General features: G+C 47.4%; 2 protein-coding genes across 5 annotated transcripts in view; one reads left to right on the forward strand and one right to left on the reverse strand.

Annotated features, from left to right (window-relative positions):
* ncoa1 (nuclear receptor coactivator 1) overlaps positions 1–14,387 on the forward strand; it is a 45,050-nt gene extending 30,663 nt beyond the window's left edge. For 3 of the 4 annotated variants that reach the window (XM_086188858.1, XM_086188857.1, XM_086188855.1), the window contains 13 exons: positions 933–1,080; positions 1,896–2,868; positions 4,068–4,295; positions 4,782–5,130; positions 5,871–6,053; positions 6,646–6,760; positions 6,910–7,078; positions 7,209–7,523; positions 7,836–7,937; positions 8,202–8,622; positions 9,197–9,365; positions 9,575–9,764; positions 10,044–14,387. In XM_086188858.1, coding sequence (XP_086044984.1) covers positions 933–1,080; positions 1,896–2,868; positions 4,068–4,295; positions 4,782–5,130; positions 5,871–6,053; positions 6,646–6,760; positions 6,910–7,078; positions 7,209–7,523; positions 7,836–7,937; positions 8,202–8,622; positions 9,197–9,365; positions 9,575–9,764; positions 10,044–10,223 — 3,542 coding nt within the window. In that variant the 3' untranslated portion in view covers positions 10,224–14,387. The remainder of the gene's footprint in view (positions 1–932; positions 1,081–1,895; positions 2,869–4,067; positions 4,296–4,781; positions 5,131–5,870; positions 6,054–6,645; positions 6,761–6,909; positions 7,079–7,208; positions 7,524–7,835; positions 7,938–8,201; positions 8,623–9,196; positions 9,366–9,574; positions 9,765–10,043) is intronic. The other variant, XM_086188856.1, reaches the window with a different exon arrangement.
* Positions 14,388–19,748: 5,361 nt separating this feature from the next.
* Positions 19,749–26,575, reverse strand: unc93a (unc-93 homolog A). Its single transcript, XM_086189567.1, has 8 exons — positions 25,887–26,575; positions 24,839–25,020; positions 23,879–24,108; positions 22,494–22,619; positions 21,856–22,067; positions 21,321–21,456; positions 21,095–21,226; positions 19,749–20,688 (listed from the first exon to the last, which is right to left on the reverse strand). The coding sequence occupies exons 1-8, from the start codon at positions 25,974–25,976 to the stop codon at positions 20,399–20,401; spliced, it is 1,398 nt and encodes a 465-aa protein (XP_086045693.1). The 5' UTR covers positions 25,977–26,575; the 3' UTR covers positions 19,749–20,398.
* Positions 26,576–27,447: the final 872 nt, after the last annotated feature.

Consider the following 27,447-nt stretch of genomic DNA (forward strand, 5'->3'; position numbering starts at 1 on the left):
AATGGCATCGATAAAACTGGATCAAATCCCATCTGTAGATGAAATAGATCTTCAGCCTGCAAATAGGGATCTTTATATATATTTAAATCCTCAATTAGTCTGACAAGGATTATGTCAATTATTCACCCAATTTCTGAAAAGAGTGCCCATCAAAGATTTCTTGGGCTCACGGTGTTTCTTTTGTTAAAATAATAGATACAGATTTGCAAGAAAATGTGTATATTTTAGGAGCTGGAACTTTCAGATGTTTCACAAATTACTTCTTGCAGCTCTCCGCCAGGTTAGCTTTCTAACAATGAACTAACACAGACGTATTCCAGCTGCTAAAACCAGGACAATCACCATCACACTTTCCACCACATCTTGAAATGCGCCTTGGTTTACCCAAAAGTTTCAAAGCCAGCAGATGAAATAGAAACTGTTCCAAAATCCTCTGTTGCAAAGATGCAACTGAACCACACAAGTCAAAAGTGGTAAGAAATGAAAACAAAAAAACTCAAATTTGATACATGTTGACATCTTGCAACAGATGGCGCCAGTAAATTCCAAACTAAATTCAAGAAGTGGAATAGAGCCCAGGTGGAGCACACATCCTCTCCCTCTCAGGATTGTTTGGCAAATGAGATCTTCTTCATCTAGGAAACATGTTTCCTGTGCAAATGCTTTTTTCTTTGTATCTCAAAGTGAATATGAGGGAACGTCAACGTCATAACTTCAGCCATGAATGGATTTTATGAGCAAAAGAGACATTTGTCACCTGTGTTGTTGCAACTGCAACACAGTGAATCCATAGCATGAGACCAGAGGAGGAGGAGGCAGACCTTTGCGCGGGCAAGGGGGGTTTGCGGGGGGGGGGGTATAAAAAGGAAATCGGATCAAACTTTGAGCCCTGTTTGATTCTGTCTGTGTCTGTGCATTGTTATTCTCAACAGTGATGACCCATGGCACAGCTATCAGTCCGCTGTACCATTTCACGTTAAGTGATGGCACCCCGCTCAGCGCGCAGACCCGCTGCAAGTTCTGCTGCCCCCCTAACCCTGACGTTCAGCCCTTCATTATGGGCATTCACACTATTGACAGGTACTGTGATAGACTGGCTGTTCTCTGCAACCAATATTGAAGAATGACTCTGTTGCAGATTTACTGTATCTGTGGGCTTTTCTTGGATGCTGTGATTTGTCAAGAGTGAATGTCTTATATAATTATTGAAAAATTATGAAAACCTACTCAGTGGAAGGACATGCATGGTTTACATCAAAGTACTTTAAATGCATAATGTGATGTTTGTAAGTCCAAAGATTCCAGTTCAAAATAGCATTTATATGTGTTAAATCAGTGTCGCATGAAGTAAAGTATCAACCTTAAAGTGACCCAAAAAGTGTTTTTTGCATTTCAGGTACGCACAAATGGGTGTACTGAGCTCAGGAAGATGTTTGTTTCCCTCCTGCGATGTGTATTTAGCTTGAAGCTAATGATGATTGACAGCTAACAGCAGTAAAACTGCACACAAAGAAAAACATCTCTATTCACGGACTGTCAAGCACCTTCTCAATCCAGTCGCTGTTGTTTTTTTGTTGCAGCTGTTTTGAACTGTCAGCCTCCATTAGCTTCAGGCTAAACGTACGTGGCTGGCCCTGTCGGCATTCTGGAGTCACGTACCACGTCAATGCAGGAGGGGAAAAAACATCTTAGCAAGCTTCCCTCAGATTACTTGAAAGGTGAACAGTGCCTTTTGGGTGAAGTGTAGCTTTTACCCACATGTGGCATACATATTTATATAGTTTGAGTTTTAATATAGTTACGAATTTCTGAACATTAAATTTTTCAATTTGCACCTTGAGAGTTTGTCAGTGTGTCTTCACAGGTTAAGGCTCCTCTTGTTTTCCTCCCTCCAGGGAACACAACACTGCTAGCTCTCAGGAAAACACTAACCCCAGCCTTCCACCAACCCTAGGCAGCCTTGCCCAGACTCCATCCCGCTCCCCAGCCTTCGCTCCAGGCAGCAACTCAACTCAAGGCTCAGGCCTCGCCACCTCGGGCCTTCACCCTAACAACAGCAATGTCTCCCCCCTTGGACATAACCCTGCCACACCCACAGGCTACCTGACGCCCAATAGGACATGTTCCCAGCAGGTCAACAGTCCCTCTCCTTTAAGCAGCCCACTCACAGCCACCCCTACCTCTTTTGTGTCACCCAGGATGCCACGGGCGAGTCCTGGGTTAGGAGGAAGCCCTCGGGTACCAGGGAAGCCATTCTCTCCCTCCACCCCAGGCCTCCCTTCTCCAGCCGGTGCACTTAGCAGTGGAGGCAGCCTAAATAGGCAGCAGTCTGGTGGTGATGGTAGTGCCGCAAGCAGTGGGTCAGCAGGGTCTTTCTCCCTGTCCTCTCCTGCCCCCCAGAGACAAACCAGTACACCCACCGGCTCCTCTACTCGGCCCTCATCGGTAAAACCTCCAGACGGAGAAGGAGGGGCAGAGGACTCTGTTAAAGCCCCCCTTCCTTCTGCCTCCCAGCTGGGTAACCCCAGACTCAGTCAGCTCCTGGATAGCAGTGGGACAGGAGCTGAATCTAACAACAGCAGTATCCATTGCACCTCATCACCTCATCCCAACCCCTCTCCCGCCCCTCAGTGCCCTGCCTCCCACAGTACACTAACAGAACGACATAAGATCCTGCACAGGCTGCTCCAGGACAGCAGCCCCAAGGATGCCTCCACCACCACTGAGGATGTAACTAACAAAAACGAAGTTGAGATCAAGAAGGAACCGCCTGCCAGTCCAGCATTGACCACAGCACCTCACAAGTCCAACTCCAGAGAGCCACAGGACCACCAGTTACTCCGTTTCCTGCTTGATACGGATGAGAAGGTGACTATCAACACACGTGTCTGAATTCTCTCATGGGATTAAGGTGGTAGCGGTCCTCACAAGACCTTTTTCTGGCTGCTATAGTGTAAACATGTGCTCTCACAGGAAGTGCCTGTTTTTTTCCAGACAGTTTCTATGGGCGACAGGTTAGCCAGCACTTATTCAGAATCAGAGAAAAAATGTAATCGATCCCTGCCGGGAAATCACTGTTAACATTTTTGCTCAGTCACATAGGAAAGAAAAAATAATTGTCCAGACTTGCGTGATTGAAAGTCCGCAGAGATCCTGAGGAAAGTGCTGGTAGAGTCTAGAGTTCCAGCGGGGGCTTACCTCCTCGCAGATACTCTGTCTCCTCTCCACCTTTTCTTCATCCACAATAGCCAAAATAACCATATTGCAGCTGTTGTACACGTGGAAATCCCAGAACGCGATCTGTCGTACTTCATAACGTCATCAAGAAGCACACTCAGGCCTGCTGACTTTCACAGCCTCTCCAGGAACTGCATCTGGATAACTGCTGCTTCAGACTTCTAAAACAGGCAACTTTGCTGTGATTTCATTCTTACAAGTAATGTAGAATCTACTGCATCATGGTACCCAGTCATCCTTGGAGTCAAATACAGTAATGTGGCCTCGGAAGCTGTGCAGTTGCATGAAAGTTGTTAATAAACTACGCAGGTGACTGAAGAATTCTCGGGGCTCAGTTGAATACAGTTAGAGTCACGCCAAAATGTCCACTTTGTTTGTGGTAATTCCCATATCCAATAATAACGTTGATTCCCATACATTCACATAAATTCCCACGAAAAGTTTCCAGCTCCGTGCAAAAATACCCCAAAAACAGTGAGGGTGTGACATGCTGCATCTGCTGAAGTTTCATGGAAATCCTGCTCACTCCACCTGGAAGCAGATGAAGGTTGCTTTATTTCATTGAATATTTTCCCCCAGCAAAGGCGGCCATGCTGCACCTGAGGGGGACCGTTCCTCTGGAAGTGGCATTAACGCATACCTTCTCTCAATTTCAGAGTTATTGTTTTGTTTCATTAGAAATGTGTTCACCAGTGTTCAGTTTTGTTTTGTCTTTTTAAAAAAGCAGATGTAACGAGGCACACGTCAGCGGAGAGTAGTGAGGGTTTTTTGGCGATGGCGGAGCCGTTTTATTTAGATATTCTAACTAAAAGGTCATTTTGCTTTTGAAGGACTTGGGCGACTTGCCACCTCCATCTGCCCTCAGCCTGCAGACGGTTCGGGTGAAGGTGGAGAAGAGAGCCAGCGTGGATGGTCCACTGTGTACAATTTCTGCTGCTGCAACAGGAGGCTCATCCAAACCTGGCGGAGTTTCCAGTACCTCAGCTTGCATCAGCCCCAAGTCCAGCCCTGTCGGCGAGAGCCGCAGAGACAGCCGCAGGGACAGCCGAGACTCCACGGTACAGCTGTTGGCAATGTCACGGTGATCTGTTGTAATGAGCTGATAATCATAATGTGCGCCCACCCCCGAGGAAGGCACATGTTATCAGTCCTGCGTTCATGCTGCTTTTGCTCTCAGATTTACAGGGACAGTGTCAGGAAGACTAGTTCACCGTTAAGCACTGGAATTTTCATCTGTTGAGCTTTGCCTCTGCATTGGCAGTTGCCTGACAGCCATTGTAAATCATGCTGAATGTTTATTTTCTTGGACTTTGTCTCCAGTGTAGGCTCAGCTACCAGCTGCAGCCTTTGAAGCTCGCTCGCCTTTGACCTTTTGTCTCTCCCCATCTCTCTTTCACTGATCGTCCGCCCCCCTTTTTTCTCACCCATTATTCTTTAATTCCTTTCTTTTTCACACCATTACACTATTCACTCTTCCGTCGTCTTTCTCCCTCCTCACTCTCCCTTTTCATTTGTTTCTGCTCTACTCTCTATCCCACCCTCAGATGTCTGGTGGCCCTGTTGACATGGACCCTCTCACCCAGCTGTTGACTGGCCCGAGAGGCCCAAGTGGGGCCAAACAGGGCAGTGAGGATTCAGCAACCCCTGGAGGAGGCCCCCTGCTCCACTCTCCAGCCCCACAGCCCCCAGCTCAGCTCCAGTCTCCTGTGCCTCAGCTTCAGTCCCCCCTGTCCCAGCCCCAGTCCCTTCCCCAGTTGCAATCCCCGTCACCCCAGCTCCACTCCCCTTCCCCCCAGCTCAAACTGCAGTCACCCACCCAGCTCCAGCCCGGTGAGGCCAGCACTCCCCGCAATGTAAATGTGAAGAGAGAGCCTCCCGGCACTCCTAACAGAGGTACAGTTACAGTTTAGCAGAGAGGGCAGTCATGGAGAGGGCGGTGGTCTTCAGCATGTTGACTCTCAGGTTTCATGTGCACTGACAATGTGCACCTTTTTAATACCCATGTTAGACTTCTGTAGTCATGGCCAAAAAATGAAATGTAGTTTTTCTCAAAAAATGTGCTGAGAATGCCGAAGTAAGCTCTTGTACCTGAATGCAGCACTAGAGGCTAAAGGTTCCATGTCCCGTCAGGTCGAATTACATAGTTGAGGAACAGCAGTACAGAGCTCCGAGAGGAGTAAAAGAGGCACCTTTCTCCTCATCGTTGTAGCAACAAAATTATGGTGAAACTGTTAGTTTTGGCCTTAAAATGTTGTACAATATATATATAATAGCTGCAATAGTAGTATTGGTGTTATTGTTCAAAGTGTTATTTGTAGTAGTAGTAGTAAGTAACAGTAGTAGAAGTAGTAAGTGAAGCATCTTGTTGAGGTTCTGTTTATTCATTAATGTATTTATACACACACCATTAGCCTGCATGCCCCCTTGTGGCTTTTGGGAGTATTGCAGCATCAGCAAGCACAATCAAACCAGCGCACAAAGAAAGCTTGCCTATCCTGTACGTGTCTTCATTGGAGATGTTCTTAATCCTCTGTGGGCTGGTTGGCAGCTTGCATGGCAGCCTCCACCGTCAGCCTGAAGACTTCGTGAAATGAGGCCCATTCTACCATTTACCACGACTCTGTGTTTCACAGGGCTCAGCGATGGCGGTCCTCCCTCTGGTTGCAGTCTCCAGAGTCAGTCATCGTATGACTTCTGCAGTCCCCCCACTCCAAGCCAGACACAGGTCCAGGGACAGGGAGACCCCTTCCAGACCCCCAAAGACAGCAGTCCCTTCCCAGAGGCAGAAATCATCAACCCATTCAGTTCAAGCACTGGTATATAACACAACCCTGCCGCTGGAAATGATCTCCTGACAGCAGGGGGAGCCTGTTTGGGTCCAAACTGAGGCCATGTTGGAAAACCATGAGAGAAAATGATCCAGGCTGTAAAAGGCTGTGGAGCTTTGAAGAGTAATTCAACACCAAGTCTCATCCTGCTGAAAGCTTGGTTGACCTGACCTCTATAGGTTGATTTCAACATCCTCTCACACCTGACCTTTCATGAAATCACTACTGGGTGTGGTCAGCGTGTCCTGTGACACCATAGCGGTGTTTTCGTCGGCACGTGGATCATTTTTTCTTTGTGCTGCCTCAGCAATAATGTAATTTGCTCAGGTTTTGTTCGGACAAACATTAAATTCTTTTTTTCAGAGGATTACGGAGACATAAGCCACCTGAATTCTTTCTGAACCTCACCTCATACGGCTGAGTTCTTAATAACCCAAATTGGTCCTCCTCTTATTGTTCCACGAGTATCACAAGTTTATTTACCTCATTTGACCCTTTTGAGTCAAGATTGTTCCTTTTTTTTCTCTCATTCTTGTAGGGGTTTTAATTATTTTCTTCCAATGTGTGTAAACTGTTTCAGGCCTTACCAAGATGGATTTGGCAGACTCCCAGTTTCAGCCTCTTGCTCTGTCTGACACATTGACCTTTGATGGTCTTGGAACCCCTTTACAAGCTCCCTTGGCATCACCACAAGAGTAAGTGTCACCTCAGAGTGTCCGGTCTCAGGTTGTGTTTTTTTTTTAACTTTTGTATTGGGGAGTTTGGGAACAATTTGCAATGAAACAGTGAGACTCATTTGACTGTCCTGCACTGTACGATGACACGCTGTGTTGTGTTGGAGCAGGCAGTGTGTGCCGTGCACGCTGGATGAAGTACTGGGCCCACCGACCACACCTGAGGGCAAAAATGACGAGAAGGCTCTGTTAGAGCAGCTGGTCTCCTTCCTCAGTGGGACTGATGAGAGCGAACTGGCTGAGCTGGACAAGGCGCTGGGTATTGACAAACTGGTACAGGTAAGCATGTGATGATCTACTAAAACTGGAGGCCAGTGATGGTCAGGAGGGAGGGAGTCAGGTTGTGTTTTTATTTGTAGGAAAATGAATCGGTTTCTTGTTTTTTGACACGTCCGTTCTTCTCCTCCAGGGTGGCTGTTTTGATCCGTTGCCCCAAAGCTTCCCAACTCAGCAACCCACTGCCACCCCAGTTCCCATGGACCCTAAACTGTCCTATCCTTCCCAATTTACGCCAGCTCCACAAGCTCCTTTTCCTTCAGAGCTACCCACGGTTGGGCCACAGGGTCTTGGGTTTGGACCCCCCAGAGGGGCTTACCCTGGTGGGACAGCAGGTGTAGGCCTGAGGCCAGGTATGACCAGACCACAGGGTGTGGCCACCCAACTCAGACTGCCACCCAACCAGCTGCGCCTGCAGCTGCAGCAGAGACTTCAGGGTCCACAGCAGGTGAGGCCTCGAGGGTCCTTGTTTTGTTCTTTTTTTAGGAAATGGTTCTGATTGGAAAAGAAGAAAGTTTGTATTTATTTTGCAAGACAATTTCATTGTGAACTTTAAACAAAATACTTCTTTAATTGCTGAGCACCTATTTTTCTTCAAAATTTTGGCATGTACTCCACAATACTGCCCACAGATGTTCTCTTAAACCTTATTGTCCATCTTATCATCTTCGTCGTCATCATCATCATTATTCTCTCACTTCAACTTCCTCTGACTTCTGCTAACGTCCATCATTTCTGTTTGACCCTCCCTCGGTCCCAGCTCCAGAACAGACTAGCTGGTATCAGCCAGTTCCCTGGAGGAGCCCAGCAGTTGAACATTGGGATCCGTCAGGGGGTTCAGCAACCTCAAATTCCCTCTCAGGTGAGTCCCAGCAGCAGCTTCAGCGTTAGCAGCTGCAGGTGATGCCAAGGTCAAGTTATTGTGTGACGGCATTCAGCAACAAATGTACACCCCTCTCTATCAGCTGGGTGAAGGCTAACAGTAGCTCACTTAAGAAGTAGTGAAATCATTTGTTAAAAGATTTGTCATATTGATATTAATCATTCTGTACTCAGCTAGTGTTCGTGGAACAACAAGGTGTCGGACACGTTTACGGTACGGTTACATTGTTCTGTCTCGTCCCAGCAGCCTCCTCTGAACGCCCAGATGCTGGCGCAGCGTCAGAGGGAACTCTACAGCATCCAGCACCGCCAGCGCCAGCTTTTCCAGCAGAAGGTCATGCTGATGAGACAGAACATGGCAGGAACCCCGACTGGAGCTGTGGCACCCATTGGAACTGCCAGGGTCCCGAAAGGTGCCCCCACCACGCCTCAGCAGCAGCAGCAGCAGTTCAACTTCCCGGCAGGGTACAACCCACTGACGGGAAACCCTCCTACCTCACCAAGTCAATTCAGCAGCCCCATGTCCGGGGGTGCTCTAGACAGCAAAGTGCCCGCCAGGCTCCCCCTGAATAACCAGACGTTGATGGGTGGCGTGCAGGGCCAGTTCAGCAGCTCTGTGAACTCCTCATTACAGCAGGGCCTGTTCCAGCAGTTTGGAGGGTCCGGTGAGTTCAAGGAAACCCCTTCCGGGGTCCAGGATCACATAAACGACTTCATATCATGACTGTGTCCTCTGTAGAAACACCTAACGGATTTATTTTTGATCATTACCGGTGGCTCTAATTCTCCTTTTCATCTTTTAAGTTTGTTTGTGGTTTGGTAAACCCAACGTCAACCATGTAGTTAGCATTAGCAGTGAGTGCTACTTTCAAAAAACTTGAGGCCACATCTGGTGGGTTTTTTTCTCTCATTAGCAGATGTGTTCAGTAGTGTGATGATGGGATTAGATGATGATGATGAGGAGGATATATGAAGGCTCTGATGAGACATCTGGGTAACACTGATTAAGGCCTCAAGATGTGGCTGAAAGCTCCAGATTCTTAGCCACAGCACTAAGATTTTATGCCAAGGCTAATCATGAACTTTATAGCTTTAACTACGCTGAAAGCAGCTGATGCAGAACAGAACAGCTGTGTGGCAAAATCAGTAAAAACTTCTTTCATTACAGAATCAAAATGTGACATTGTTTGAACCTCAGTTCATGATTTGCTGTAACAAAACAAACCTCTGGTGTCGCAGCTATGGTCCAGCCAGATCCAGCCTTCCCTCCTGAAATGAGCCCCACCAGTCCATTGTTGTCACCTCAAAACTCCACCTCCCAGAGTCCTCTGCTTCAGCAAGCCCCACCTCCTGGCTACCAGTCACCAGACATGAAGAGCTGGCAACAGACAGGCATCAGCAGCAACAGGTTAGTTTACAGATATGAGGAGAGAAATGAGGTTTTTAATCTTCCTTAAAGTCACAGTAGCCCCTACAGTGCTAACTTTAGCTACGCTGCTAACAGGGCTAACTTATTTCCCAGGTTTTAGGTTCCATTACATTTGTGTCCATACATGAGAACTTGTCCTGCACCCTCAATGCAACTTGTCATCTTCTCTGGTTGTTTTTGTGCTGCAGCCTGTTCACACAGTCAGGACAGAGTGCAGGACAGGCCTTTGGCCAGCAGGGGGTTTACAACAACATGAGCATCACCGTGTCCATGGCCGGAGGCTCGGGTGGCGTCAGCTCATTACCTCCCATGGGGCAGCCCGTTGGCATGAGCAACAGTAACCTCAGCAACGTGGGTTCGGTGTGTAGCGATCAGCAGGTCAGTGACTTCGACCCGGGCTTTCTGGTCATGTGTTTTCTGTCTGAACGTTCACCTCTGAGCTTCTTATCTTATTTGTCCTGCTTTCTTAGTTTGTTTAGTCGGTCACCACGGTAACGTCTGTGCTAGTTTCAAAGCCTGTTTCTGCTCTCTCTGTCCCAGCCGTGTTTCTAAATATCGGGTTTGAATTTGAAGCTCAACATGCCTCTTGTGGTAGAAATCGGCACTACCACACGTAGGCGTACAGTCCCCGTGTCATCGTTGCTCGTGTCTCTGCAGGTGCAGCAGGTTCAAGTGTTTGCGGACGTCCAGTGCACAGTGAACCTTGTCGGCAGTGACTCCTACCTGAACCAGGGCGCCATCGCCGCCGGGGCCTCCCAGAAGGCCGCCGTACCGCAAGGCTCCCAGAACAACCAGGCCCAGCAGAAGAGCCTCCTCCAGCAGCTGCTCACCGAGTGACACCCCCACCCACGTCAGCTCTCTTACTCCCTCTTCTTTTCACTTCTACGCCTCCTCCTCGGAGGTCGGTGCACCAGACCCATTGCTGTCTCTGTCTCACCCTTTGGATGGATGGATGGAAGGATGGATGTTTGGACGGCCACAGAGTAGGCTCAGAGAGGTCTGGCTGTCGGTGGAGTCACACAGCCTAACCACTTCTGTGCGGAGGGATTCGGGGGGTGGTTGGTTGAACCGCCCAGTACTTTTAAGTAAAGACTGAAGTCAGAAGGAGCAGCAGTGTATTTAAACCTGCCTGTCTAATCTGTCTGACAACCTGTCTGTCTGCCTCAGCCTATTAAAGGCAGTGTTGTCTTGCTGCTCATTCCTTGGTGACCTACTTCCTGCTTCCTGACCCAAGAAAACAACATTGCACATCATTGTAGATTTGCCAAGTTGTTGTCACTGTCAAATCAGGGCCGGCCTCCTTCGTGTTCTTTTCTGATCGGACGGTTTATGTCAGGCCGTCATCGTCGCAGCAGCAGCAGCAGCAGCAGCAGCAGCAGCAGCAGCAGCAGCAGCGCATCTTGGGAGCATGAGTTGCAGCTACCAGCTGAGCTCAGTGTTATATTTTTGTGTGTGTAGGGGGAGTACCTCACACAGCAGCACCTCTGGCTTTTTAAAGTTTGTGTTTTGTTTTTGTTTTCCTCTACCTATCTCTCAGCGATGTGGGAATGTTAAGGTTGCAGACCTCTGTGGCATTGTGGGATAGAAGCTCAGTATCAGCTGGTTCTGTGACTGTCCCTCTCTATCAGCTACAGTGCCTGGTGGAAGTTTGAGTTTTTTCCCAAGCTCTGCTTCTTCTTCCACATACTATTCTATTATGTCTTCTATTTTATTATTATTATTTTTTCAATTGTTTTTAATTTTCTTTGTTTTTTGTTTTTTGTTTTTTTTTTATTCTTCTGCTCTCATCATCATCATCATCATCTTCATCATCAGAACAAGTTTTGACAACAGCCAGAACGGAAGGATGGATGCATGGATGGATGGATGGATGAATGGATTGATGCATGGATGAATGGATTGATGGATGGATGAATGGATTGATGGATGGGAGACAGACAGGATGCTGCTCAGTTTTGGAACTCATGTGTCTTTCCCCCCCACCCACACACACACACACACACACACACACACACACACACACTTGGGAGGAGGTTTTATTTTATTTTTTCAAAGTATAAGAAAAAGACTGTTATGATTATTTAACTGTCTGTCTGTCACATTTACCCCTCACCTCAGCAGCTGTGAATACGAGAACCTGTCGGGTTCTCTCTCTCTCTCGTTCTCTCTCTCTCTCTCTCTCTCTCTCTCTCTCTGCCTATCAGTGTTGTTTGCCATGTGCACCATGCAGGCGGGTAGTATTGTACAGTACAGAAGGACAAAGACTTGGGGACGAGCTCACTCTTCTCTTGTAACCGCTTTCCTTTTTTAAAGAAAAAGTGTAATTAATTCATGACTCAGAACAGCAAAACTATGTATAATGTGATTCGATCCAGGTTTCTATTTGTTTCCCTCTTTAGAAAAAGAATTTTGATGGTTTTTTGAGGGTTTTTTGGGGGGGGGGCATCATGATATTGTAATACCGCTAAATGTTGCTGTGGAGGAGGAAGTTGTTCCATCTCTAAAATGTGAAAAGAAATGGATTTTTACCCTTTCAGCTTCCCGTTCAGTGCTAAAAAAAAAAAAAAGATATGGGTTTGATTGCTTTGCTTTCTCTTGTGGTAACCAGGGAACTAGTTAGCCATCTTTGTTATTTTTATTAGGGCCTGAGCCTGAAGGTACTTCAGGCTCAGGCCCTATTATGTTTGTTTATTTTTTTTTTTTTTTTGCTTTCTCCTGTTTTTTATTCTTATGTATGTACAATACTTTCAAGGAAACATTTCAGACAGTGTTTGTAACCATTGTATAAAACGCCATGGTGATACCGTACAGCCTCCGCTCTGCTGCAGCCGCGCTAGTCTCCGGTGAAGCTAACGGCGCCCGAGCCGCAGTCACAGCAGACGGATGGAAATTGTTCCCATATTATGAAATTTGAGTAGTGATAGAAGTTCCTAACAAAGTTGTGATGGATCGTTCATTTAAAGCTGTCATGAAAGCAACGCAGGCTGGGTTGAGTCGCAAAACATGAGGGATGCAGCGAACGGGGATCCTCCGGCGGTTCCGCTCCCGGTTCGGCCGATGCACCGACGTCCACGTCCACTTTTCTGATGTTCACTTTTCGTTTGTATTGAAAAAAGAAACGAAACGTTGGAGAATTTGAAAGCGTATCAAGCCCGTGAATCAATTATTGTAGTGTTTCCTCATCAAAGAGCGAAGACGACGACTCCCGGGCTGATAGATCCCCTGAGCCATCAGACCAATAGCTTAAAAGCATGGCGGTTACCTGCTGATGCCTCCTGCTCCTCGCCTCCGTCAAACCCGTCGGTATCAGCTGGAGGATCATTTTTGCGATTCAGCCCTCCTCCCCCTCCATCTTCACTCTGCTGGCTACACACGCGCTTCTGTTTACTACTGTTGCTCAGTCAGACACTGTCTCTCTCAGCGATGCCAGACCTCAGTCGACAAAACAAAACCCGAACTTTTCACGCACAGTAAAGTTGTGCTACTCACGGTACAATCTTTACCAGGAGCAGAGAAAAAGGGAAAACCTCTCCCAAGATGTTGCCTGCATTTTCAACAATTTGTCTTGACTAAATTATTGTCTTTTTAACGGACGCATTTGAGATGAAATTCTAGAGCTGAGATGTTTTCTATCTCTCACACAGGACTATTTTTATCAGGGAACATCCAGTGATCTGTTTTGTTGTTGTTGTTTGGTTTGTTCTTCTACCACCGAGGTCCTCAGCGATGTTCCTCCAGTTCAGTCTGCCACGTCTCTACTCCAGCACAATGTTTCCTGATGGAAGTGATCCTGTGAGTTTCTCTTTTTCATTTTCCTCCTGTCGTGAAAACTTGGAGACAGTTGTGGAATCTGTGGCGGGGGTTTGACCTACAGCGCCCATCTCACGATTAGACGCTAGGAGAAGTCACACTCATCGTAACGATAATAATACTAGGAGTTTTACAGCTCCGGAAGTCACGACTCACCTGATTTCAGCGGTCCGTCGGATGCTAACGGCGTGGAATAGGGCTCTCCTGTGTACTGTTGATACTCACCATATGCAACCTGACCCAAATCTAGAGGGATAGTATGCAAGGTCGACATTCCACCTACCAGCTCCTCCAATGTTGTATGACGTGAGAACCACTTTGTGCTCAGCTAAGACGCTGCGTGTGTGTATCTGCACACGTTTGTGTGTGTGTGTGCAGATCCACGCACTGTGTAACCAACCAGAGGCTCAGGGGCGGTTGCCATCTTTGCATTCTAGGCGCAGGAAACGAGCGCCAGAGCGAATTCAGCATTCATTCAATCCTCAGTTTGTAAGATTGAAGCACTTTCAGTGGCTCCCGTTACTGGCACCAAGAACCCAGCACGCTCCCCGAACCCCCAAGCTGAGTCCAGCCCCGCACCCCCGTTTGAAGTGATGTTGCTCTGCTTGGATCGCTGGAGATGTTTGGTGACGTCTTCCAGGAGCATTCAAAGAGAATACTGTCACTTCAGTCCTGTCGCTTCAGGACTGTCGCTTCAGTACTGTCACTTCAGGACTGTCGCTTCAGTACTGTCACTTCAGTCCTGTCGCTTCAGTACTGTCACTTCAGTCCTGTCGCTTCAGGACTGTCGCTTCAGTACTGTCACTTCAGTCCTGTCGCTTCAGGACTGTCACTTCAGTCCTGTCGCCTCAGTCCTGTCGCTTCAGTCCTGTCGCTTCAGTCCTGTCGCTTCAGTCCTGTCGCTTCAGTGCTTTCACTTCAGTACTGTCACTTCAGTCGTGTCACTTTCAGTACTGTCGCTTCAGTCCTGTCACTTAAGTACTGTCGCTTCAGTCCTGTCACTTGAGTCCTGTCACTTTCAGTACTGTCACTTTCAGTACTGTCGCTTCAGTCCTGTCACTTCAGTACTGTCGCTTCAGTCCTGTCACTTCAGTACTGTCGCTTCAGTCCTGTCACTTCAGTACTGTCGCTTCAGTCCTGTCACTTGAGTCCTGTCACTTCAGTACTGTCACTTTCAGTACTGTCGCTTCAGTCCTGTCACTTCAGTACTGTCGCTTCAGTACTGTCGCTTCAGTCCTGTCACTTCAGTACTGTCACTTCAGTACTGTCGCTTCAGTACTGTCGCTTCAGTCCTGTCACTTCAGTACTGTCGCTTCAGTCCTGTCACTTCAGTACTGTCACTTCAGTACTGTCACTTCAGCACTGTCACTTCAGTCCTGTCGCTTCAGTCCTGTCCCTTCAGTACTGTCGCTTCAGTCCTGTCACTTCAGTACTGTCACTTCAGTACTGTCACTTCAGCACTGTCACTTCAGTCCTGTCGCTTCAGTCCTGTCACTTCAGTACTGTCACTTCAGTACTGTCACTTCAGCACTATCACTTCAGTCCTGTCACTTCAGTCCTGTCACTTCAGTACTGTCACTTTCAGTACTGTCGCTTCAGTCCTGTCCCTTCAGTACTGTCGCTTCAGTCCTGTCACTTCAGTACTGTCACTTCAGCACTGTCGCTTCAGTCCTGTCGCTTCAGTCCTGTCACTTCAGTCCTGTCCCTTCAGTACTGTCGCTTCAGTCCTGTCGCTTCAGTCCTGTTGTTCACATTGTTTCCTGTATTTTCTGGGGGGAGACAAAAATAAAACCTGGTAAATGAATTAGAATGAAATCTGGTAAAAAATCAAAAAAAAATCCAGGGAAATTAACAGCAAACAGAAAATTTGGGAAAAATATGTTATGTTTTTAGGCTGCACGGTGGTGCAGTGGTCAGCACTGTGGCCTCACAGCAAGAAGGTTCCGGGTTCCGGGTTCGAGTCCCGGCTCGGGCACAGGATCTTTCTGTGTGAGTCTCCATGTTCTCCCTGTTCCTGCGTGGGTTCTCTCTGGTACTCCAGCTTCCTCCCACCGTCCAAAGACATGCAATTGGGGACGAGGCTGATTGATACTCTAAATTGACCGTAGGTGTGAATGTGAGTGTGAAAGGTTGTTCGTCTCTGTATGTTGGCCCTGCGATGGACTGGCGACCTGTCCAGGGTGAACCCCGCCTCTCACCCATTGATGCTGGGATAGGCTCCACCCCCCCGCGACCCTTACTAGTGAGGAATAAGCGGAAGATGACGATGGATGGATGTTATGTTTTTGTAAAAGAAAGGAAATGTTATTCAGATTGTATTTTTGTGTGTATTTATTGGTGAGACAGTGACAGTGAGGTCATCAGGGGTTTTTGCTTCTCAAATTGATGATGATTTTATAGAAGTCATTATTTTATTTTTGTTTTCTTGTTCAACTTTGTATGGTTTGAACATTTAATTTCCATCCATCAGAAGAATGTTTTTACCTTCATGACATGCAGGTGCTTAGTCTTGGCTAGTTTTTAATTCAGCTTTTCCTCTTCGGGAGACTAAAACCAAGACGGCCTGCTGGACTCCGACCAGAACCAGAACCAGAGACGGAGTCCCCAAGTTGCCGTCAGTTAGCGTCCACGTTTGATGAATGAGCCTCTGGAGCGATTAGCCCGTTTCCTCTGCTTGTTTTTGTTGCTAATTCGTGGGTTTCCGGTGAAATGAATCACGTTTCCCGGCGTGTGATTCGCTCCCACCGTCCTCTGTTTGGTTCCTAAGAGAGAGAGAAAAAAGAGAAAAAGAAAAAAGCTGCACAAAGTGGAAGAATGTGTTTCCGGAGGACCGCCAGCCTCCGTTTGTGAAGCTGCTCTGATGATTTCACACGTACAGTATTGAAACGCCACCTTCCTGTTTCACCTCTGCATGGAATAACAGGCATTCCTATGGAAATGGTTCCCTCCATCGGATGCAGAAGCTCAACCGTTTATCCTGCGATTTAAAAAAAACAAACAAAAAGACAAAAAAAAAAAGCCAAGTACAACCGATGCATATTTAAATGTTCTGACTTTTTTTTTATGCAACAGCCGTTCAATGGAAAGGATTCCTCCCTCCTCACGACAGTTCCCAGGTACCAGGTTAGGTTCTTTTATAGCATTGGTTTCAAAATGTTAACATGATGTATATAACAGAGAAATGTGAATATGTATTTGTTCAGAATCAACAAAAAAGTAGTGCTCCGAGTTTGTGGTAAATAACTACTTGCCTCCGTCATGTTTTTATTTTATGGTTTTGATTTTCTACTTTTTTATTTTTCTGATGACGTATGTATGTATATGACTATCAGTGCGTGCGTATGTATGTGTGATTAATACTGTATATCTGGTGTTCTCTGCGACGGGAAGGTCGAAGATGTCCTGGTTTGATTCTTTTTCTCCTTTCTCCTTTTCTCCGACCCTGCACAGTACCTGTGGGTGTTTCAGATGACTATGCCAGAGAATGGTTTAGCGACTGCTGAATGTGATTTTACTGAGAGAGAAGCAGTGTGGACTGGCTTTTTGTACGGGTTAATTTAAAAAAAAAAGGCCATATTATATATTATTTTTCTCTGTTGTCAAAAGTTTAAGCAGATCTGGGAGAGTGGAGCCTTGGTCTCATGGAGAAGCGCTGCCTGGGCGTTTGAGCGGGCTTTCCGTCTTTCTCTAACAGTCTGACTGACGTAGCCTTTTTTGTTGTTGTTGTTGTTGTGGTTTTTTTGTTGGTTTGTTTGTTTGTTTGGGTTTTTTTTGCATTTGTCAATATAGTAAATGACCAAAGCTTGGAGATGTTTGATGGATATCATATGCAAAACCTCATCATCACTGGACAAAACCGACTTGGATCTCCCTCTGTCTCCCAGCGGCGCCGCCGCTGGCGCCATCTGTCCTCTCAAGTGGCCTAATTAGTAAGGTGATGCGTTCGATGTCCCAAAGTCCGGTGTGTTTAGAGAAGCCTCCGCTTCGCCAACGAGGTCTTTAGAGCCTAAAGTGCTAATCAGTCGTTTACAGGAAGGAAGGAAACATTGCAACAGCTCGCTATGCACCTTACTGAAGTGTTTGATGGTGTAGAACTAACACTGGAGCAACACGTAGCCGAGAATTCCATAGGCGAGACATTAGCGTCCTCACCCCCCCACACACCCCCTCCCGAGGGAACGGCCCTGTAGAGAATTTAGTTCCTGATTTACGTAGAATCTCAACAATGAAGCTCATTCTTGGGAAAAGAAAATGCCATTAACTGAGTACTTTATACCAAACTTGAGGTGCCTCCTGTATATATTTTCTGCAGTAAAGTTTGATCCTTTGCTGTTTACCAGTAATAACCTTGTTAACCAGGGTTTTTTTAAAACTCCTTTTTTCACCTTTATAAAAAAAAGAAATACTGTATTTTAAAAGACTTTTTTACACACGTAGATTAATCAAATTATTCCAGGAATTTGCAAATACAATCTAATTCTGCACTTTATATCTGATTTAAATGAAGGCCATCCGAAACAATCAGATCAGTGTTCCGACTAAGTCCCGCCCCTGAATGTACCGCCAACACTCTTAGACGTAGAGCTCAAATTTCTCAGGTTCTCCCTGAAGAACTTGACTGGATATCCAAAAGATGACTTTAAAAAAAAATGTATTTTACCTTCTTTGTAATGTAGTTCTGTCTTTTTTCTGTCTTTCTCTGTCTACACCAACCGATCCTCAGTATAAATACTATGCCAATCTTCTTCAGGTGATGCCCCGCCCCCCTCGCCCTGTTCCACCTCTCCCCTACTGTTAAAAACCTCCTCTAGCTTGAACTCTCAGAACATTCCTGCTCACGGTGTTTCAGAGACCGCCTCCGCCGGCGTTCTGTCTCTCTCTCTCTCTCTCTCTTGCTCTCTCGCTCCCCTCCCCCCCCCCCATCTCTCTGTGCGTCCTGCAGCTTCAAAGTGTGTGTTTCCGTAAACCAAGATGGACGCTGGCCTGTGTCCGTCTGGTCGTACGAGACTTGACCTGCTAGCCAGCAACAATTGTGCACTGACAGAAACGATGACGCAGGTCTCGTGTTGCTTGTCCGCTCCGCGCTGCCTGACGAGTATTTCACGGCGTGCTGGTACCAGCTTTGGGCCGATGTCTGCTGTTGTGGAAGTTCATTGCAAAATAAATACATTTGTTCCACAAGGAAGAATAATTTGGAAAAAAAAAAAACAGCTTTTACTTTCACAATTGCGGTGAAACAGACGGCTGGTATTGGTCCAAAAATGGTGTCGCTCCAGCGCCGCCGTCCTCCACGCCCTCTCATTCCTAGCAAGCGTTCAGCTGGTCTCTGCATCAGATGTCAAGTATTGTAAGTGCTGCCTTATTGGGACTGAGGTTGGTTCTGGTTCCGAGATTTTACTAGAAGGCGTATTATTATTATTATTATCATTATTATCATTATTATCATTATTATTATTAATTCACCACTTCATGTTGTTGTTGTTTTCGGTTTGTTCTTTCGGGAGCAGTTGTGCTTTCTCTGCAGAATTTGAGACCAAGGTTCCACTTTCTCCCTTGTACAAATTAATATAAATAAATATATATATAAATATATATTATACATTTTACTCATTTTTGTCCAGTTTTGTACATTACACTCTTGTAAGATTTGGTTTCTAAGAGGCATCGGAGCAGCTATTACAAGACAATATGAGTGACAATGTTCTTCTGGGAGTTGTTTTTTTTTTTTTTTTTTTTTGCATGTTATATTTTCTCTTTTTCTCTCTGTCTCTTTTTAATACCCTGACACACACACACACACACACACACACACACAACCAACCCCCCACCCACCCCACCCCCACTGTTCAGGTGTGTAACGTGAATTAAAGAATCTACCTTTTCTTTGGAATGTTGTAGACAATCAGTCTCAGGCCGGGTCCAGGCGCTGCAGGGCGAGAGCCTCTGTAGGCTGATAGACAAACAAAAAGCCTTTTTGTTTGACACTTTAGAGAAAAAAAAGGAAACTCTCTTTTTATTTTCTGTCTTTCTTCTTTTGTATCTACTGGAAGTCTAAATTTTGGGAGTTTTGTTCATTCATATGTCCGTGGCTGCTCGAGTTTACACACACACACTTCTCTACTACACTCAAAACACAAACACCTCGTGCATTTGATCCCTCTGCGATTTTGTTTTCCAAGGTGAGGATGCCAACCTTGAGGAAATTATGCTTTGACTAACAAATCTATAACATCTATGAATGTGGGAATGCAACACATTGCAATAAAAGCACCATTTGAAATGCACTTGGACGTGTGTCTGTCTGTCTGTCTGTCTGCGTGTCTCTCATCCCGGCGCTCCTGCTGGCTCCAAGTCCAGCAGAACTGCAGAACCTGGACTCCACCGGAACAAGGAAGAGTCTGAGCTGGCAGGGTTGCTTTGGTAAATCCACACAGGAAACACTGCCCATATTTGGCGCTGGCGGCCACGGCAGAAGTAAAAGAAAATGAATACAAAGAACCAAAAGGTGAATGCGTTGATTTGTGACGTCTGGGTTCAGAATTCAGATCGATTTAATTTACAAGGCAGCAGCAGGAAAATCTCGGCTCAGCATTCAGATTTCCTCACAGCGCAAATCAGAAGTTCATCGTGACTGAAATGTCAGACATAAACAGAACGAGGTTTTAGTTTGACCATCAAGTTTGGTGAAGCAGTTCTCTCAACACACCAGTCCAACAAACAAGTACTTGAGGCAGTGGCGTTTAGAAAAGTACTGCAGTACCTTTACTAAACTAAAAATGTAGCATTTGTAGGGGAGTAACGAGGAGTACACGTACTTCAACCACACTCTGTCCTCCACCAGTAGCAGTAGCAGCAGCAGTAGCAGTAGTAGTAGTAGTAGTAGTAGTAGTAGTACCAGTCTGGAGCTGCTGGATGGAAACAGTTGTGAAGGAAACAGAGGAGCTGCTAAAACCTCATTTATCAAGGTGAGAAGGAGGGACCAAACTAAATAAAACTTCAGTATTAAAGATATTCAGCGACCAGCAGGGCGGAGACATTTCACACAGGTTAGTCATTGATGTTTCTGTGTGCCAGAGACACGCAACCACTAGTGGGCGCTGATCTGAGACCAGCTTGTTTCTAGAAGTAGAGGGTTTTGTCCAAGTCCCAGGAGTTTGGGGTGCATCTCCATGGCGGAGTTGATTCACTGAGACGGTCTGAGGCTACAAGTGCGTCTGGCAGATGATCTTCTGCTCCATCTCTGCGCTGTCTTGTTTGTCACCCAGATGTTCTCCCTCCTCGGTGGGCTGTGTGGGGTGCCGGTGCTCGCGGTACTCCACGATGGGGTAGGTGACGCTGGTGGCCAGCAGCACGGCCAGCAGGATGTAGAGTTTATACTCCAGACACAGGAAGGTGCTGTAGGCGAAGGCGATGACGAAGCCCAGGGACTCCCACATTCGGTAGTTGGCGAAGGCGGCTTCTTTGTCCCTCGGGAAGAGGATGCCGTACAGAGCTGGGGGACAGAAACCGACAGAGCCTGCTTATTTTGGTGATGGCCTGACGCTTCTGGCATCGTCATAGCAACCGTGGCTTTTGGTCATGGCCAGAATTGTGGGAAGCACATCTGCATGCTAACATCAGCAAACCGCGCAAAGTTAACGACAAATAATGCTGACCTTTGCAGGGAGCAGAAGGGAGGCGGAGTAAAGAATCACGTCATCATGTCAATCATGAGTCCAATATTGTAATTAGCAACTTCAAATTTAGCCAAAATACTCCCAATGACGGTTCTGATGAGCCTGGACTAAACCTGAGACTTGTCAGGAAGCCTGCAGTGTTCATCCTTATTTTGGTAAAAGAGAGAAATTACGGTGAAACTGATCGGATGTGTTGGTACGAGGCGACGGCGGCGTTGGTACCGTTGGTCTGAGTCTGCCAGATGGCGTCAGCCATCCCCCACAGAGCCGGAAACACGAAGAACACCCACAAGTGGTCCGGATTGGGCCTCCAGTACAGGAGAGCCAGGATACAGGAGAAGTTGGTCACCGCCGCTGGAGACCACAGGAGTTCATCACGTCAGAGCCACATTTCAGCTTTTGGGTTTTATGTTCTGGACTGGACAGAGGAGGGAAGGTGAGGCCGTACCCAGGAGGAAGAGAGCGGCTCTGCCGGTGTATCTGGCGAGTCTCCCGAACAGGAAGGAGCAGAGGGAGTTTGAGGCCCCAAAACACATCATGACGAAGCCCACATAGTGGATCCCCAACGCACACGTCACGTAGTTCTGAGGGGCGACACACACAAACCAACCCAGTGACGACATCGGGTGTTGACTTGATGTGTCTGGGTCACATGACCTGGAAAACCACCTCATACTGATGAACTTATGAAATTAAAACGACAGTTCAACCACCGATCAGGTGTCACAACACGATCAGCCAAAGCCACTCAGTGATTGGTGAATCATGTCTTCATCATCACATGACCCGTCGCTCCGACGACAGCAAATGAGGCGCAGGTGGAGTTTCCTGGTCCGACCGGAAACGTGCCTCTGAATCAGGAGCCGCGTTTGTCACAATTTTGACATTTCAAACAGAAGTGGAGCAGAAAAACTGGAAATTCAACCATAAAAATATCATCAGAGGGCCCAGCGTTTGGAGACGGAGACGCCGGCCCGGCTCACCTTGGTGTACTCCCCCGACAGGAAGCTCTGCTCAAAGCCGCTGTACATGGTGAGAGGGATGAGGGTCACCAGCCTCCAGTCCCTCAGCAGGCGGAATGTGGCCAGGAACGTGTGACATAACGGCTCCCGGTTCCCCCGAAACTGCTTGGTCTGCTCCCGGTCGATGTTGTCCAGAAAAATGGCCACGATCAGCATGGCGAGCACGCCGACACCTACCAGCCCGGAGAGAGAGTCCTCAGCATACTGGTGCAACTGGTTCTGCTCACGTCAACCCTGATTCTGGAACTGGACCTGACGGTGACGCTAGACTCTCCCTTGTTTTCATTCTTTATCGTGTAATCGAGCAGTAAAACTACTCACAAAGTTTTCAGCCTGAGCTTCTGGGGTCAAACTCAAACCAGATTTAGTTTCTGTGAATCTGGAGGTTTTCACGTCCCCGTGTGAAACATGAAGCCATGAAGTTCCTTTCAGCGAGTCCTGGTTTTCTGATTCAGGTTCATTCACTTTTAGATTTGTTGGCTCATCTGAAAATTTTGGATCTCAACCGGTGTTTAGTTTGCTGGGAGTCAAAGGTTCAGGGTTTATGGGTGTGTGTGTGTGTGTGTGTGTGTGTGTGTGTGTGTGTACGGTGATGTTACCGATGTAGCATCCGACGAGGGTCCACACCAGTTCCTGACCCGGTCGGGTGATGGTGCTGTTGACGGTGATGTTGAGCCCACAGTCGGCGGCACCGCAGAACTGCAGCTGCTCCTCTGGGATGTCAGCTGACAGGAGACACAGAAACACAAAATATACTTTTAACTTTGGAAACTGCAGCAGAGGCGGCCCGGTGGAGCAGTGGTCCTCACTGTGGCCCCCCAGCTAGAAGGTTGTGGGTGGAGCCCCGGCGGGTCTTTCTGGGTGGAGTCTGCGTGTTCTCTCTGGAAGAGGGGAAGGTGCTACGTTTTGTTGCCAACAATGTCCTCAAGTTTTGTTGATATGTCACAGGTCATGAGTCCACGTGTCCAGAACTCACCAGGAAGTAAAGTCTGGTGTCGTCATTCCACAAAAACGCCCTAACGTGCAGCCGTGGTCATCCGAGCTGATAAGCTGCAGAGCATGAATGCCATAAAACAATAAACTGCATACTTGGCAACATCGGCTGCTCTGCACACGCGTTCGCTACATTGGACCCTTTTAAAGGCTGTAGGACGCCACTGGACCTCGCCCACTGATGAGTCCTGGCGGTGTTAATCAGTAACTTGGTGTCAGGTGAAGGTAAGGAGGGGTCTACAGGTTCTGGGTGATGTGACAGCGAGGGCTCATTTAGTAACGTAAATAAAGACTGAGAGATCAGCCAAAAGTCCGATACCCCCCCCCCCCCCCCGTGGCGAGTTCCTGTAAAGGTCACGAGTATCAAAGGGGGTCACATGACGCCCTTTTCCCAGTTTAATATTAAGAACGTCATCATCAGTTTGTGGTTAGTTCTCTCCCACCCCACCCCACCCCCCATGGGTGGAGCATGTATGAGAACGACACAGGTTACAATTCCAGTGAGGCCCCTTGTGATGCGTTAGGGGGCATCAAACCTGAACAGCTGATTGAATCCCAACACAGCCCGCCCCTGTCAGACTGACTCGCTTCCCCAAGCGTCCGCCGGCGCAGTGGAGACCCAAACGTCTCAGCAGCGGCTGAATCCACATTAAAAAGCATTGCTGATTTTCGTCCATTATTTTTCTTTGCTGTGGTTAATTCATCGAAAACCAAACGGTGACTTTGACGCCGTGACTGTTCGCGTGTGCTTCGAGCAGTCACGTATCCATGGCACGTTTCTACGAGACCTTGTTTGTCGACGTTACATGAAGTTGACACGAGGAGTCGGACAAGAGTGAGAAGCTGCCGACGGCCCAAAGAGCAGACCTGTAAGAAAGTCACCCGCCATAAAAGCCTCCTGATTTGAGCAAAAGTCATCAACTATGAACTCTTGGCTCTGCTGGCTTGAGAATGTGGAAGTGGCACATGGCGGCCCGCTTGGTCCTCCTACCTATCCCGGTGTCCTGTCCAAAGATGAGCGAGGACATGAGGTTCCCCCAAACAGCCGATGACTGGAAGATGAAGAAGAAGATGCCGAAGTATTGGTTGATGACATCAGGGCCCCTTTTGCCCTCCTTGGCCGCCTGCACATTGCCAGAGATGGTTAGATAGGTGCACTTAGCCGACCACAGAGGAGAGCCCCCCAGACCCAGGATCACCGAGGTGGGCATGAGGGTGTACCTGAGAGAGCAAAGAGAACAAAGCACGTCTCTTGTTGCTGATATTCAGTTGAAGCTTCCTACTGTAAATGCAAGAAATGTCTGAGCTTGACCTGATTGACTCGACAACCGTTCAACCAATCAACATCCAACATGGCGGCTGCATTACTGGCATCTTGAGTCATTGCTTTGGCAAGTTAGAGGGGTCTGGGGTCTGAGATGACAGCCAGAGATGAAAGAAACCATTCTGGCTTCAGCTTTGATGCTGAGTGTCTGTACTCATGTGGTCATCAAAGGAATAAGTGAGATCAAAGCCAGAGAAACTGGGATCAGCATCTGAAGGAGTGAGATCAAAGCCAGAGAAACTGGGATCAGCGTCTGAAGGAGTGAGATCAAAGCCAGAGAAACTGGGATCAGCATCTGAAGGAGTGAGATCAAAGCCAGAGAAGGAAACCAGCAGGGCCCTGCTTTGTGCTTACAGTTATGGACAGTTTTAACAATACGACTCACAGATGTTGGTTTGATTGCTGCTGTTGAACAATTTCACCACTTTTATACTTGACAATTGGAAGCACAAGCAGATTTGGTCAGTAAATCACCATGAGACTTGACATTGGCAGCTTCCTCTGTTTACGGAATTTCCAGGAATGTGTCACATTTCCCGTGTCTGGCTGACATGTCTCCCTGGATACTTGTCCTTGGACTCTCCAGAGATAATTGTTGAGGCCTGTTTATTTTTATTATTTTATTACCATCCAGGGTAGAGGTTTCCAAAGGAGTAGGAGACGTAGCAGGCCATACTGGCAACAATGGTCCATTTACAGCCCAGGTTCTTGATCATGATGGGAGGCAGGAACATGGAGGAGATGATGATGGAGGCGTAGATGACGCTCAGAGATGCCACGCCCATCCCTTCCTCGGCGTTCAGGCTGCTCTGCACAGGAAGACAGAGTTCTGTTGGAAACTGCTGTCACGCCAACTGGGCGGTTGATGTCACACTCGGAGGTTCTGTTCTACAGAGCTGATTTGATTCTCTACTCAGGGAGGAGACGCCGAGCTCAGTCGCACAACAGCAGCTGGGCGGGACGGTCAAGCTCACCATCTGAACTCGTCCCTGAATACGACGATCAGTGACATCACATACGATCAATACACGCGCTGTTGATCAGGTTTATCGATCTGACCCGGATGGAAGCGGAGTCAATGGTCTCTGATGGTTTCTCAAGCGAGGGCAGGTCGGCTCTGAAGATACTCTCTGTTCAAAACCGATCAAACTGATCAAATTTGACTTAAAAAAACAATTAAATCTGATAGATGGCATCATTTGATGTTATCATTTAAGTCATCATGTACTTTTAATGTCTAAAGTGTCTCGTTCCTCTGTTACATTTATCATATGTTATCGTATTACGCTCCAAACAGGTGCTGCTGACGAAATCCTGCTTTGTTTTTGACGGGAATCGTAAAAATGAGGAGGCAAAAGCAGGATGACTTGATGGTTCCTCAAAATGGTTGTGGATCTCCTCGTTAACGCAGATTCACGTCCTTGCAACAAACTGAATATTTAATTAAAGAAAGTGATCAATCCGAAGATTTATGAGAATGGAATGAATGAAAAATAAACAATCTTGTGCCATCAATGAATTCATCTGATTTGTCATTTTGAAAACGCCTTCATGAGTTACTCTTCAAACAGCCAATAAGAAATCCAGGTCCAGAATTCGGATTTTCTTTGTGAGTTGTCATTTTAGAGCGACATCTGAGCTCAAGCTTCTCCTGCTGGATGAAGAGTCTCCCTACCTGCAGGCTCTGCAGGCCCCCGTAGGCTGTGAACAGAGACAGAAACCCGACAGAGACCACCAGCACGTTCTTGAAGCTGCGGCTGATCATGGCTGCGTCTCAGAAACAAACAAAAAAAAAACAAATGTCAAAAATCCGGAGAGGAAAAGTTAAATTATGTTAAATTGCTTCAAGCAGCGGCTGCAGCTCGACACTGGACTGCTGGAAACGATGGTGCCTCATATACTGTCAAATAACTGAGCACAAAGTCCAGTGCGTGCGCGCGCGCACACACACACACACACACACACACACACATAATCTGACCTGCCTCCACCATTTCCGATTTTGACGTGACCTGGTTCGTTGTCAGCCTCCCATCTTAAAGTCATTAAACACGTTTGGACCATAAAAACTTGAGCTTCCTCTTGTGTCTTTGTTCCTCCTCAGTACTCCTCAGTACTCCTCAGTGCTCCTCAGTGCTCCTCAGTACTCCTCAGTGCTCCTCAATACTCCTCAGTACTCCTCAGTGCTCCTCAGTGCTCCTCAGTACTCCTCAGTGCTCCTCAGTACTCCTCAGTGCTCCTCAGTGCTCCTCAGTACTCCTCAGTGCTCCTCAGTACTCCTCAGTACTCCTCAGTGCTCCTCAGTGCTCCTCAGTGCTCCTCAATACTCCTCAGTACTCCTCAGTACTCCTCAGTACTCCTCAGTGCTCCTCAATACTCCTCAGTACTCCTCAGTACTCCTCAGTGCTCCACTCTGTGGTCTGCATCTAAACTTCCACGCGGTGGCGTTGGCCTGAGGGTTTACTGCGTGGTATTTCTGATTCTCTGTAGGTTGAGGAGCTTGACAGGAATGTCTCTGTTATCTCAGCTGCTCTCAAGAGGAGTCAAACCCCTCGTTGACGCCGTGGTGGTGGAGGGGGGGGGGGCGCTGCCTCGCCGTGTCACTGGCTCATTTTCACTTGAATTATTGTTTCTTGTGTCGACACAAAACTGTTGAGGAAAGTTGAACCGTACAGACTGAGCGATGTATGGACAGGAAAACTAAATAAACTCAAAGGACAGTGCAAACAAATAAAACATGGCCTCATCGCCATGGCAACACTGTTTGACAAAACGCAATCTGCACACTGACACATCGCCAACTAGGGTTATTTTGTTTTTTGTTTTGAGGTGCATCTGGTGGACCCACATGTTTTCGTGTCATCCTGCTGCCAGTCAAACACAGAACCACTGAAAACATGACTTGAGGCCCGGTGGTGCAGTGGTCCTCCCTGTGGCCCCCAGCAAGAAGGTTGTGGGTGGAGCCCCGGCTGCAGCACGGGATCTTTCTGTGTGAGTCTCCATGTTCTCCCTGTTCCTGCTGGGTTCTCTCTGGTACTCCAGCTTCCTCCACAGTCCAAAGACATCAAGAGGGACCAGGTTAATCCAGACTCTAAATTGAGCGTAGGCGTGGCTGGGAGAGCCAATGGTTGTCTGTCTCTATGTGTTGGCCCTGCCATGGACTGGTGACCTGTCCAGGGGGAAGGCTGCTGGGATAGGCTCCACCCACACCACCCTCAACAGGAGAAGATGGAGGA

Source organism: Aulostomus chinensis, chromosome 20, assembly GCF_037954235.1.
Source record: "Aulostomus chinensis isolate RoL2024-O1b breed Wild chromosome 20, RoL_Achi_v1.0, whole genome shotgun sequence".
NCBI lineage: Eukaryota > Metazoa > Chordata > Actinopteri > Syngnathiformes > Aulostomidae > Aulostomus > Aulostomus chinensis.